Source organism: Micromys minutus, assembly GCF_963924665.1.
Source record: "Micromys minutus genome assembly, chromosome: 11".
Classification (NCBI taxonomy): Eukaryota; Metazoa; Chordata; class Mammalia; order Rodentia; family Muridae; genus Micromys; species Micromys minutus.
This window is the reverse complement of record NC_137980.1, coordinates 17239945-17254031: the sequence shown is the minus strand read 5'-3', so window position 1 is coordinate 17254031 and position 14087 is coordinate 17239945. Positions and strand designations below refer to the sequence as shown.

General features: G+C 45.8%; 1 protein-coding gene across 1 annotated transcript in view; it reads left to right on the top strand.

The window, feature by feature from the left end:
• IQGAP2 (IQ motif containing GTPase activating protein 2) overlaps positions 1-14087 on the top strand; it is a 251374-nt gene that overhangs the window by 225077 nt on the left and 12210 nt on the right. Inside the window, exons 29-30 of the mRNA XM_080925723.1 lie at positions 6319-6421; positions 7691-7832. Coding sequence (XP_080781849.1) covers positions 6319-6421; positions 7691-7832 — 245 coding nt within the window. The remainder of the gene's footprint in view (positions 1-6318; positions 6422-7690; positions 7833-14087) is intronic.

Genomic DNA, 14087 nt, shown 5'->3' with positions numbered 1-14087 from the left:
TGGCTGAAAAAAGAGAAAGAGAAAATAGAAAAAAAAAAAAAAAAAACTCGCAAAGAATGAGTGTTGGCAGGGATAGGAGGAGATTAGAACCCTCGTATATAGTATTGATGGAAATATAAAATGGCGCAGCTGCTATGGAACATATGGGAGTTCCTTGGAAACAAAATTAGCAAATAGCATGTGACCCACAGTCCTACCTCCAGATGTGCACCCAAAGACTTGAAGGCAGGGTTGAAGAAGTCTGTCACACTGTACTGGGAAGACTGAGAACAGAGGATGGTGTGTTCCGGGCCAGCCTGAGCTACACAGCGAAAGCTGTGTCTTCAAAACCAACTCACCAGAAAAACGACTATTTAGCTTTAGAAAGGCAGAAAGTTCTCAGCACTGGTAATAGCTGCACACCTGTGACAGGCTTAAGAGTCATGGTGTAGTTTAAATGAGTGGGTTTAATGTTATGTGAACATCTCAGGGGAAAAAAAGGACTGGCCTTATGGTTGATTCACAGTTAAGGAGTTTGAGATCAGTGCCTTTGTCTCCTGACCCCAGGGCTGTCAGTCACCTAGAAACACTGTTTCTACTTAGCTAGAAATGCGCTTACTGCCTTTCCTGATTTCAGCCTCCAGTGCTCCTACTGAATCCTCAAGAATAACAGTACTTCCTGTAAGGCCAGGAAGGACAGACACCCAGACCTTCTCACTCTTGTTTCCTGACCAACTATGCTAAGGGGGGTGGGGGATGGAAAAGCGGGGGAGGGGGTTGGAGGTGCAGGGAAATAGTTCAGTGGGACCCAAGTTCAGTCATCAAAACCCGTGTTTTGGTTTTCAAGAGAGGTGTGAGTTACGGGAGACATGTGTAGAGGTTAAAGAGAACTTGCTCTTGCAGAGGACAGAAGTCTAGTTTCCTGAACCAACTATTTGTAACTTCAGTTCCAGGGTGATCCTAATAGGTCTCTCTGCCAACCAGATGAGCCAATTCAAGCCAAACTAAGAGTATAAAGGCAGGTTTATTGGAAGGCTATTGGGCAGGTTCACCAGTCTTCCAGGTAAAGGTCAGTGAAGTCACAAGCCTGGGCTAAAGCGAGGTTATTTATGAGTTTTGGGCTTGGGGTCTGTGAGCTAGGAGCTCAGATTATGCCCATACAAGGTAAAAATGCTGAGCCCCAGGGTGGGCACTCTTGGGTGGGTAGTAGCAAACTCAGAGATATGGAGAGATGCCGTGTTAATCCAGAAATTTCTTCTTGAGGGTGGAGTTTGAGGAAAAAGAACAAATGGGATTTTTTTTTTTTTTTTTAGCTTGTGAAGGAATGAACAGGGATTTTTGGAGTAGGAAAAATGGTGAACTAAATAGCTGGGTGGGTAGGCAAGAGGGTTCCTCGGCTGCCTGGTATAGTGGCTTAGCAATAATAGCAAAATTGGGGTTCAAATGTCTAAAGAATCCCACCAGGCTTAAAAATGGGGGCTCTAGGCCTCTCAGAATCCATACCAGCAGAATGGAATTGGCCAGGTGGGCTGCTGTGGGTAGGGGCAGTTGCTGGACCAGTGTCCTTCTTTGCCGCATTTGAAACAGGCCCCAGTTGACAGAGTTGATTTTGGCTGGACCATAGTGGGATGGGGTCTGGTCAATCCCCCCTGTACCTTCTGTTGGATTGCTGTTGGCCTCTGGGCAGCTGCCAAGGCTTAGACTTGGAATATAGCCTTTTGCTTTAGGCAAGCCTGTCAGGAAGATGTGGCTGCTTCCTCTCTGGCATTAAAGACATTGAAAGTCATCTTTACCAATTTCTGTATTAGGGTCTGGAGACCATCCTCAGCCTTTTTAGTTTTTTTCCCAAATATCTGAAGATGATCAATAAATAAAATGGGAAGTCAGGACCTTGGCTCAAGCTGAGAAGGCTGGATCAAGGCAGGTGTCTTAGTTAGAATTACTGGTGTGAACAGGCATGATGATCAAGGTAACACTTATAAGGACAAATTGGGGCTGCATACAGGTTCATCAAGGTGGGAGCATGGCAGCATCCAGGCAGGCACGGTGCAGGAGGAGCTGAGAGTTCTACAGCTTCATCTGAAGGCTGCTAGGAGAAGACTGGCTTCCAGGCAGCTAGAAACTAAAAGCCCACACCCATAGTGGCACACCTGCTCCAACAAGGCCACACTTACTCCAATAAAGCCACACCTCCTAATAGTGCCACTCCCCAGGCTAAGCATATACAAACCATCACAGTGGGTATATTGAATCATGGTCTCTTGTAACCTATTTAAGAAGCAGCCCAATTTTCGTCAGCTTTCTGTGTAATTTAGCACAGCTTGTCAAAGTTAACTTTATTAGAAACCATTTCTATTCCCCAAGGAGACAGTGAACCATGAGGGCTCTCCTTTGGTGGCCATTTTGACCCAGCTGATGATTCTATAGCTTGTACTGCCATGTTACCCACAGGGACCATGTCATCTACTAGATGGGTCTAGTCTGCATACTGTCTGCCACCTGAACCCATCTGTGCTCCTCAGGAGTGATGGTAGAAAGCTGGATGACATAAAGGTCATGCCAAGGTCATCGGCCTAGCAGAAGTAGTGGGACTCTTTGATATAGGGTCATGGGTTCACAGAGAAAGAGCCGCTGCCTTTCAATCTGAGAGAGGCCTTGGAGGGAGAAAGAAATGTGAACTCAACCAATTCTCTCAGCTCTGGCCACCTCCCATAGAGGGCAGAAGAGAGCCCGGGAATGTGAAAGGCTACATGGGAGAGTTCAGGGGAAGTAGGCCAGGGCATGGATGGGGTTTATCCTGTGGTGGTAAAGAAGGAAAGCAACAGAATGAGAAAGGAGAAGAGGGAAGGGTAAGGAGGAGAAGGTTGATTGTCCTCGGGCTTTGTCTCAGAGGGAGGGAAAGGAGAAAGGGGTGGGAGAAGGCTGGCCAGTAAATGGGGTATGTGATGGCATAGGAAGGGGAGGATTATAGGGAAGAAGGCTGGCCAGTAGACCAAGCACGTAGAGGTGTAGGAAGGGGAGGGGGAGATGGGGCTCAGGGAAGGGGTGGGGTGCCCATGACTCAGGTGACTTAGGGGAGAGTGGCTTGGAATTGGAGTCCCCAGATGAAAGGGTATCTGGAGGTATTACAACCTTGGCCAATAAGACTTGGACCATTGAGCACTGACTATAGAGGGAGGGGCTGGAGAACAGTCCCCCCAAAAAACTGTACATAGAAGAGTTCAGGCCATCTGTCCATACACCAGCAGAACATTTCAAGATCAAGATGTGACAATCAAGAGTGCCCCTCAGTGGCCACTTGGACTCCTTGTCCAAAGCATACTGTGGTCAAGCAATAGAACAAAGAGAGACCAGGCACTTTGGATGTGTGGCTCAAGACAGCCTCAATTTGGATAAATAGTGTAGCAAGATATCCCCAAGGGTGTTGCCCCATCTCCAAGCCTTCCCTAGAGACCAGAGAACTATGATGCTATATCCCACTTGATGGGGTCAAACAGTAGGGAAGAGGGACCCAAGAAAGGACATCTCTGAATCCAAAGGCTCTCTAGATTTAAAAAAAAAGAGAGCCAGTCTTTGTTCCAGAACAGACAGGCTTGCCCTGGTACAGCAGAGGGTTGGTGGGGAACCCCAGAGGTCCTGAACAGTACCTCTTAAGATGTGGCTGGGAAATGTCAACTTACCCTAAGTCAGAAGTCAATCTCATCAGATGGAGAGAGGGAGAGAATTAGCCCCCATGTGGCCAGAGCTTGGTCTACCAGGCTCGACGCTCAACTTCTCCCAGGTTCTTAGCACCAAGATGACAGGTCTCTCTGCCAACGTAATAAGCCAATTCAAGCCAAGGCAGGTTTATTGAGAAGCAGCTCTTGGACCAGTTTATCAGATTCACAGATGGAGGTCAATGCAGTCACAAGCCTGGGCTAAAGCAAGGGGGTTCTACAGGTCCTGGGCGCCAGGTGATGACTGTTAGGACCTAACTATTGCCTTTCTGATATTACTGTGCTCATTTCGTTTTATGCCTGTAGCCAGCCATCTTACAATGTTACAAGGACCTTCCTGTGCCTGAGTTAACCACTAATCACGTACCCTGTTAAGTTCTATTCTTTGGTGGTATTGGAAATTCCCTAGACCCTAGCCTTCCTTTAGAGCCAATCACAATAAAGGTGGTTAGAACTGCCTTGTATAGTTAGCTACAATAAGTTTGGACCTAAACCAACCAGTGCAACCCCTCAGCAGCACATTCTGCACCTGTGTTGCTCTGAGCTTGTAGTTTTTACCTTTCTACGCTGCCCTTGGGAAACTGAGTCACAATCTCTGACCTGTGTCCCTGATCAATCAGTCCCAGGGTGTATGTTCAATAAACTATCCCTGCTTGACTGAGATCCATGTCTGAGCTGCTGATGAGGTGATTACTGGATCCCCAACAAGGACACGTGAGCTAGGAACTGGGATTGGACCTGCATAAAATAAAAAAGCCAAGCCCTTGGGCAGGCATTTGTGGGTGGGTTACAGGAAACTCGGAGACTGAGAGAGATGATATTTTAGCCTAGAGTTTTCTCCTGGGGAATAGGGTTGGGGAAAGAAGAGCAAACGGGATGTCTTACCTTATACAGGGGAGGAGCAGGATTCCAACCAAACAATCCAATACCCTCTTCTGAATTTCTCAGGTACCAGGTATGCAAGTGATAGACACATATACATTCAGTGTATTCCAAAAATAAAATGAGCAAATCTTAAGGACAACAGCAAAGCTTGACATGATAGCACACTGCCTTGTAATCCCACACAGAGCCCTGGGCTCTCTGTCAGCCAGTTTAGCCTACTTAGTGAATTCCAGGCCTGTGAAAGATCCTATCTCCAAAAAGGCAGAAGCGTGGGGATGGGGTGGGGGTGGGGGTGGGGGAGTATAGCCTTGTTCCTATTTGCTGTCTGGCTATTGGGAGCACAGCAGTTAGGCAGGAAACACAAGATTGTGCTGAAAAGAATTTTGCGTCCCTCTTTCCATCTGTGGGGTTTGTTTTTTGTTTTTGTTGTTGTTGTTGTTGTTTGGTTGGTTTTTTTTTAAGATTTTTTAAATTTTTTATTTATTTCAGGTATGTTGCATGCATGTCTGTATGAGGTTGTTGGATTAGAGAGAGTAATGATCTGCCATGTGAGGCAGAGCCATCTCTCCAGCCGCTCCCTTCCTCCCTCCCTCCCTTCCGTCTTTTCTTTTCCTTCCTTTCTTATATGGTTTCCTGTTGCCTTAAGCCTCCCAGTGACCTTGAACTTCTGACCCTCTTGCCGCCTCATTCCTAGTGCTGGGATTACAGGCCTGCACCACCTCACCCAGTTAATACACTGCTGAAGATCAACCCCAGGACTCCATGCACTCTAGGCCAGCTCCCAGGCGAGCTACATCTCCAGCCCTTGCTATAGTTTCTTAATGTGACACTGGCATTTCCCTGTGACACAAAAGCTGAAGCTATGTTTATGTCGGCCTCTTTAATAACCGCCAGAACTATTTTTAACATCTAAGCAGAGCTGAAGAGAAGGCCCGGTGGCTTGGAGCATGTATTGCTCTAGCAGAGGACCCAAATTCAATTCCTAGCACCCACATCTAGCAGCTCACAACTGCCTGTAGTTCCAGATCCAAGAGATTGCATACTTTCCTCTCACTTCTGTAAACACTAATCTCACAGGTACAAACCCACACATAGATACACACAATTAAGATAAAAATAAACTTTATGTATTTTCAAGCTTATAATAAAATTACCTTTCTTCCCTCAAAACCTTAAATATTCTTCCCTGCTCTCTTTCAAATTCATGGCCTCTCTTGGTTACTTTGTCACTGGATGCATATAATATACATACATATATATTCCTAAATATTACCTACTCAGTCTGAGCAATGTTATTTGTATGATTTTAGAGCTAGCCTTGGGTACTGGACAACACATCAGTGTATTCTTCCCTGGGGAAGACTTTCTACTGTTCTAATCGTTCCTTGGTTACCCATAGTTCTTGGTGTAGGTTGAGGCTTCCTGGCTTTTCCCCATCCACTTTGGCATGTTTACTGGTGTTTAGACCATGATGATGTTGGTGACATTTCATGGGTGTCGCCTCTGGCATTACAAAGACACTTTATCTCACAGCAAACTCCCTGATCTCTGGCTTCTAGAGTGGAGGAAAACAACCAATAGTCCTCCCAAGCTAGGATGCTGAAGCTCTTTTAAAAGGGGGTGTGAGCAATGTCAGGTGAAAAAGGAAAATATCGAGACACGAGAGCTGGAAGTCTGTGAGTCCAGGTGGCCGTGGGGACTGACTTCTGCCTTGTGTGTTTCCTCGGTCTGTGTCTAGCTCCTGCTGGAACATCAGGATGCCATTGCCACCGAAAAGAGTGACCTGCTGAATGAGCTTCTGGAGTCGCTGGGGGAGGTGCCCACGGTGGAGTCCTTTCTTGGTGAGAACTTATTCCATCCTTGCTTGTATACTTAAAGGATGATAACTACCATTGTCTCTTTTATTTTTTTTCTTTCGGAAAAAAAAAAAAAAAAAAAAAAACCTTTTTATACAATCTACTTTCATCAGGTTTTTTTTCCCCTCCCACATTGATCCTAGATCCTCTTCACCTCCCTACCCACCAAACTTTGTTCTTTTTCTAGCTTTAAAGAAAAAGAAACACAACAACCTTCCCACAACACAAACACGCACAACCAGAAATCAAGATAAACAAGAGGCCAGTAAGACCAATTAAAAAAAAATTTAAAGAATGCTCAAATAAAACAATACTAGACGAAAGTCTAAAAACATACTCTTGAGTTCATTTTGTGTTGGCTACCTAGTCCTGTGCCCTTGAGTGTGGTTAATATGCTCCATGAATGAGACTCCATGGAAGAGATCGGCTTTCCTTGCAGCAGATGGAAACACAGACACCCACAAATAGGCAATATTCAGAGAGAGAAAGAGAGACTTTGAAGCTCTCAGGCCTAAATGAGATGTCTCTCTCACGCCCTCCTCTCAATATTCAGGGATCTATGAAGAAGTAGTAGAAAGATGTTTAAGAACCAGAGATGAGATGTAACGAACTCAGAGAGACCATGGCAGCCCGCTTAGGACCTGCACAGGTTCAAGCCAGACAGGGTCGCAGTACTGAGGGAGAAGTAAACAAGGGCTCCTTCCCCCTAACCCAAGAAACTATCTGCAGTGGCTCCTAGCTCCCCTTTGCCTCTGCGGACACAGTAAGAACTCATTAACGCAGGACCTGGGCGTTGCTTTTCGGGAAAGAGCCTGTTTAACATGTGCAAGGACCCTGGGTTCGGCCCTTCAGATCTCCCCTCCCTAAAATCTCTAATTTCTTACATCTTGGGTTACAGAACAACCCACTTTGGTTGAAGGCAAGTCCTATAGACGATGAAAAGAACTTAAATCTCACAAAGACAAAAAACATTAAAAAGCAAACCCGTCCAAATATGGTAAAATCCTATGTTTTACCCTTCCCTTTTTAAAATTTGCTCTTTTGTGAATATTTATGCCCCCATGTTATTTTAAGGTTTTTATCAAGTGCTTTAAAATCCAGTCCAGATGTTCTAGAATATGCAGACTTTATGAGCCCGTAAATCACCCATCTAATTCCTGAGTCTGCTGTTCCTTAGAAGCCTTATCTTGCTGTGTGAGGCAGTCACCACAGAGTGAGCTGGAAAAGTAACAGTTTTGTTCTTTCTCCTTCCAGGGGAAGGAGCAGTTGATCCCAATGACCCGAACAAGGAAAACACACTAAATCAACTCGCAAAGACTGAGATTTCCCTTTCCTTGACCAGCAAGTATGACGTCAAAGATGGAGAGGCCGTCGATGGCAGAAGTCTCATGATAAAGTAAGTCTGGGGCTCACGGTTCATGTCTGTGGCAGCATGGCCCGAACCATGCAGGCTCAGGTGGGGCCAAATTACTTAGACGTGGGTCCTAATTCACTTAGAAGTATATGAATATCGAAATGCATTGCGTGGGTCCATCAAAGCAGCAGATGGTGATTTAGGAGGGAGCTAAGAATAGCCCATAAAGTCAGCCTTGGCTCTTAGTTTCACAGGTCATAATTAGATTCAGTGACTTGCTTGAGCTTGTGTTTCCGAGAGGTTGAAAGATTAACAAGGAAACACGGCTAGCCCGATTTTGCTTTTAGTATAAAAACAAGGTTAAAGGGGACCTATGTGGTGAACTAGCTTTAGTCACGTTTCTTATTAAACTCATCCTGGGCATGCTGACTAGTTATACTCTGCTTCTTTAATACAAATTTTATTAGCCGTTTGAGAATTTCACACACGAGTCGATTATATTCAATCTCTCACCCTGTCTTCTCAGATCCATTCCCGTCTTTTCCTCCTACCCAACTTTGTGTCTTCTTCTTCCCTCCCATCAAGGCCAATTTGTGTTGCCCAAATATTCTGGAAATATATGGTCTTCCCTGGGAATGTGATTGACATCTAAAAGCTGACCCTTCCTCTCCTAGCCACTAACAATTGCTGACAGCTCCCCAGCAAGGGGTGGAACTTCATGTTCAGCTACCCTGTCCAAAATGGAAATTTGTCTGGCTCGGGCTTACACAGGTCTCTGTGCATACTGTGACCACCACTGTGCGTTCGTGTGCACCACTCGGTCCAGAAGACCCTGTGAACTCACCTCAAAGAGACACCGTGAACAAAGAGACATCATGGTAACTCTTATAAAAGACAACGTTTCATTGGGATTGCATACCGTTTCAGAAACATGGCGGCACGCCGGCCGACATGGTACTAAAGACAGAACTGAGTTTTCTACATCTTGGTCCACAAGCAGCAAGGAGAGACTGTGCCACGCTGGGCATAGCTGAGCATATAAGAAACCTCAAAGCCCACCCAACAATGACACATTTTCTCCACCAAGGCCACACCTACTCTCAACAAGACCATACTTACTAATAGTGCCACTCCCTATGGCCACACATTCATACATATTCATTCATACACATAGGGACCAAACCGGTTCAAACCATGCGCAGTATGCCGTGTGTTTCATTTAGTGCTGAACATTCTCTTGTCTCTTATTCTCTATACCTTAGTCAGCTGTGGGTCTCTGATACGTGTTGAGAGATGTTTCAATCTACAGTTATTACGGTGGGTTACTAGAGGCTGGTCCAATAACTGTCCATTCAGCAGAATAACTGTAGTAGGTTCTTGCCTAAGACCTAGGACCTGTCTAGCCATAGGTTCTTGGTCCACTAATGTTACCAAATCCAGGCTTCATCTTGTGGAGTGGGACCATAAATCTACTAAACATTGGCTACCCTCACAGTGCTTATGTCATTCTCTCACCACTGAGCGTGTCTTGCCAGACCAGATAGTCTCAGAACTCACAGGGTCCACATCAGAATGACATGCATGACTACTTTTCTCTTGGGTGGTGTGCCTGCCCCCTTCCAGCACTGTGAATCCAGTAGCAATGAAGCTTCTGGGTCAATACCCTGATCTACGTGATTCAGCAATAGGATCTTACTTCTCTTTGCTCTCACAGACTTTAATGAGACATTCACATTTAAAAACAAGTACCATGTTACCGTATTTCCCATGTCTGTGCCCCATAGTTCTCTGACAAGAAAGGTAGGAAAGAGAGATTTCCCCACCAAACACTATAAATGAAGGCAGCACACATCGAAAGCTCGCGCTCACTGAACAACCCAGTACTCGAGAACTTACATAAACAGAAGAAATGTGTGTGGGCACCTAGAGCAGTTATATGCTGAGAAAATGTGGAGACCAAAGGATAGAAAGGATGCACACAGGAATAGGCATGCGTCAGTGTAGTATTAGCTAATTTAAATAAATCCCAGCGGCACATCACACGCTTGCTACCCGCCCCAGTGTTCTGTATTCCCAAATGAAAGACACACACACACACACACACACACACACACAGCCTTTACATTTTGTTATGCCTAAACCAGCCCAATGGTTGGGCCACTTCCCAACTTCCACTTGACTAATCTACCTCCCACCAGTAATCCCAAGCAATTACTTACTAAATCCTATGTTCTATCTTGGCTGCCCTTCCCCAGCTCCTTCATATGGTTACTGTGCCTCTCTGTCCTGCACTCTCCTAAGGCATGGTGTCTCTCCTCTGCTTCTCCTTCTGGCCTGGCAGATCTCCTTCTCCCTCCATCCCTAGACAGAGAATCCTCAAAAGTCCCGCCTCTGTCTGCTCTGCCCAATCATTAGCGGCTGGCAACTTTACAAATCAGAACCAACTGGGGGCAGGGTCCCTCAATGTCTTGTGCAAACAACTTTGGGGGGACCCAAATTAACATAAGAATACAACCAACATTGGACCAAACCCACTACAGACTAACAGAACATCTCTCTCTCTCTCTCTCTCTCTCTCTCTCTCTCTCTCTCTCTCTCTCTCTCTCTCTCTCTCACACACACACACACACACACACACACACACGCATATTGAGCGAGTATTGAGTTCTGTGTCCCAACTGCTGATGTTTGCATTTGAGATGAAAGCCCAGCTAACATGCTTCAGAAAGCGTTCTGTCTCTCTTGATTTTCATCGGCTACTCAACTACTCGGGGAACTGCAGAGAGCATCCTAGGTATAGTGTCTTAGGTATAGCACCTCAGGTATGCCATGTTGGGATCTGTGTTGCTTTGGTGATGTCCGTTTATTTTGCTGTCAAATCACGGAAGGCACAATTCATTCATCTGAGAACCCCACGGGTGGCTTGGGGCTGGGCCCAGCAGTCCTCAGGCCAGCACCACCACTGCCTTCCAGGGCTCAAGGCTGGCAGTGGAGAGCACAGTGCAGCCCCAGGGCACAGGCTCAGTTGAGAAATAGGGCCACGTCCCTGACCTCACAAGGCCAGGGGCAGCCCTGTGCCATTGAGGGGTCAAGGTGTGCTGGACTTCCTGACAGTTCAGGACAGACCAGGGGGAGAAAGGGGGAAGAAGTATCTACCCTGACTTCCTCTGAGCAATGGTCAATTAACTAAAAGGCAGAGGGCGTGGTTCTGCCATGCAAATGACATCAGGCCAAGTCTCCCACAAGCACATAAGCTTTGTCCTTATAAGTAATGGAAGAAGTTTCCCCTTAATTGGTTCTGTCTGCTGTACAAATGCCATTTTCTCGGGGCTGTCTACTCTAACGTCTTCACTGATGACTAGGAACCACGGTTTGGGTCACCTAAAGTAGGAAATCATTCGAACATCATATGCATGTTCACTGATTGAAGACAGGTGTCACCACAGTTCAGCACATTCTTGGAATTCACATTTCACAAACAAAACCATAAAAATGAGACATGTGTGGGAGAGATGGGTCTGGGAAGTTCAGCTCCTCCCCCCCCCCACCTTCCTCCCTCTTCCCATCCCCACACCCATCCCATCTCCCCACCTCCCCATCCCCCCCCCACCCCCCCCACACACACATCTGTCAGCTTACAGTACTTGGTTCCATGGTCAAACTGTATGGCCAGAGGTTTCGAGACACATACAGCATAAAGCATTTAGTCACTTAAGAGCGCACACATTTCAGGACATTCAGGTTTTAAAGGTGTCATGTTACTGCATACAACAGTATTTTGTTCCTTTTTAACAGCTAATTTTTCAATGGATAATATTCAAAAGGTGGACACCCCTTTGCGTACTGATTTGTCTGTTTATAGACGTTTGGGTTATTTCCACCTTTTAGAAATTGTGACTAGTGTTTTTAATGTGTGTGTGTGTGTGTGTGTGTGTGTGTGTGTGTATTCAGGTACAAGTTTCTGTTTAAACTCCGCTTTTCATTTCTTTTGGTTGTACACCTGGTCATAAAGTTGCTGGTTCAGATGGTAGTCCTGTGTGTAGCCCATCAAAATATTTTCCACAGTGGCCACGCCATGTCACATTCCCCCAAAAGCTACAAGGGTTCTACACTTTCCATTCATATCACTGATCTTTTCCTTCTTCCATTACTGAGTGCCTCAGGGCGTGTGGGGTATCTCACTGGGCTTTGATTCCCATTCATTAGTGAATCTGAACTTGTCACGGGCTTACGAAGCAGTTACACGCCACCTGTGTACACTGTTCATTCAGACGTTCTGCTCCTTTGAAGAGCTCAGTGACTGTGTTCCTAGCATTCATAGGGCCCTCGGTTCCCAGGACTGAACACAAACTTACTTTACCTAGTTTTAAATGGAGTTGTTGTTACTCCTGGGTTGAAAGTGTTCTTTATATATTCATATTAGCAGATCTGTGGTTTGCATATATTTTGCCTCTTATGTTTTATATACAGTTTTGTAAAGAAAAGGACATTGGGGCCGAAGAGATGGCTCAGCAGTTAAGAACACTTGTTGCTCTTGTAGAGGAAGTGGGCTTGACTCACAGCATCCACCTGGAACCTCACAACCTCTAGAATCTCAGGGGTCTGGTGCCCTCTTTCAAACTCCAAAGGCACCAAGCCTGCGTGTGTTGCACAGACATATAGCAGGCAAAACCCTTATACACCTAAAATTATAAAATAACTAAAACAAAAGGACATTAATAAGAAAGGAAAACTCAAAGAAGAGATGGAGGGAGGGGAGAAAGAGAGGGATATAGGGAGAGAGAACAATGCATGTGTGTATGAGTGTGTGGGTTGGGGGATGTGTGGTGGGTGTGCATGCATACACGGGCACATATCTACGGTACTCTCAGGAACCTCATGAGGATGAAGGCTACCATCAGAATTTCACAGATGAGAACAGTAAGGACAAGACAGATGTAAACAGATGTCAACCTTTCCCTAGGCAACACGCCAGTTCCTGGACTCAAGATTAAAATCCAGGTCGTTCGAAGTCTTCCAGAGCCTACGCTCTTAATCACCAAGTGTTGCAATCCCTAAGGACCCAGGGCCTCGAAAGCTCTAGGAAAAAGAATGAAAACCATTGCAGGGCTGTGACCCTGTCACATCTCTAAATTCTAAAGACTCATACAGCTGTAAATCTCTCTCATGGTAGCCTACAACTTATCATAAACTCTGTGACCTCATGACTTGATTCAGCTTGCTTTCTCACAGAACTATGTGCTGACCTTGAGCCAGTATCTTCGGTTTCCGACCCTGCTTAGCGGTGCTGTCATTCCTGTTATTCACACTGTCATCTCTTAGGAATCTCCTCCTTCCCTGTGGCTCAGTTTAAATAGCCACTACCTTACCTTCAGTTTACCCTGGCCGGGGTGCTCAGTGGCTGAGGCGATGTTGTTGGTTCACTGCCAAAAATATGTCCCGATGTATTACTACAATTTTAAACACTACCAAGTATTTCTGAACTTCCACAAACACCACTTAACTGCCAATCTTGGGCACACTGTAAACCAAAAAATAAAATAAAATAAAAATAGAGCCATATGTAGAGAGGCCAAGCCTAGGAGCCTTTACTCATATTCTGTGTTCTTGGTCAGAGCCCAGTTCTGATGAGTAAACTCCCTAGTGGCTCGTTCTTATTCAGTAATTCTCTCCCGGGGTCAGAGGCCTCCTCATGTTTGGATGAGCCTGTCCTACAGATGGTTGAGTACTTGACAGGCTGATACACAACATGCTGGCTAGTCACAGCTAGAAAGTTACCTTTGCCCTCGGTGAGGAGGGCTCGTTCAGAAGGAGGTCTTTGAACCGTGAGCCAAAAAGTGAACTCTCTGTAGGTGCTACTCTTCAAAGATTTAAAGAGCTCAGGGGCGTTTCTCTTGGAAAGGTGCTGGAAGAGAGGATGGTGACTTGGGCTGTGACTCAGTGGTAGAGAATGGGCTTAGTCTGTTTATGTTTCATCCACAGCAAACAGGAGGTGGGGTCGGTAGAAGGCACAGGTAATTCCCACGGGGCGATAAGGAACTGTGGCTAACGCAGCAAACCGGCAGCTTGCCTCGGCTTCTGCAATGCTAGAAACCCGACCCAAGTGTGATGATCTTTGTCTGCCCGTTAAGCCTCGGAGCGCTTTGCTGCCCCATCTGTGTTTCAGACAGTAGGCTGTCTTCCAGCGTCCCCTTTATGCTGAGGTCCTGTGACTAACTAGGTTTTCAGACTGCTAGCTTCCAGTCGGAGAATGGAATGTTTGACTATTGCATTTTCAAAGAAAAAAAAATTTTAGTA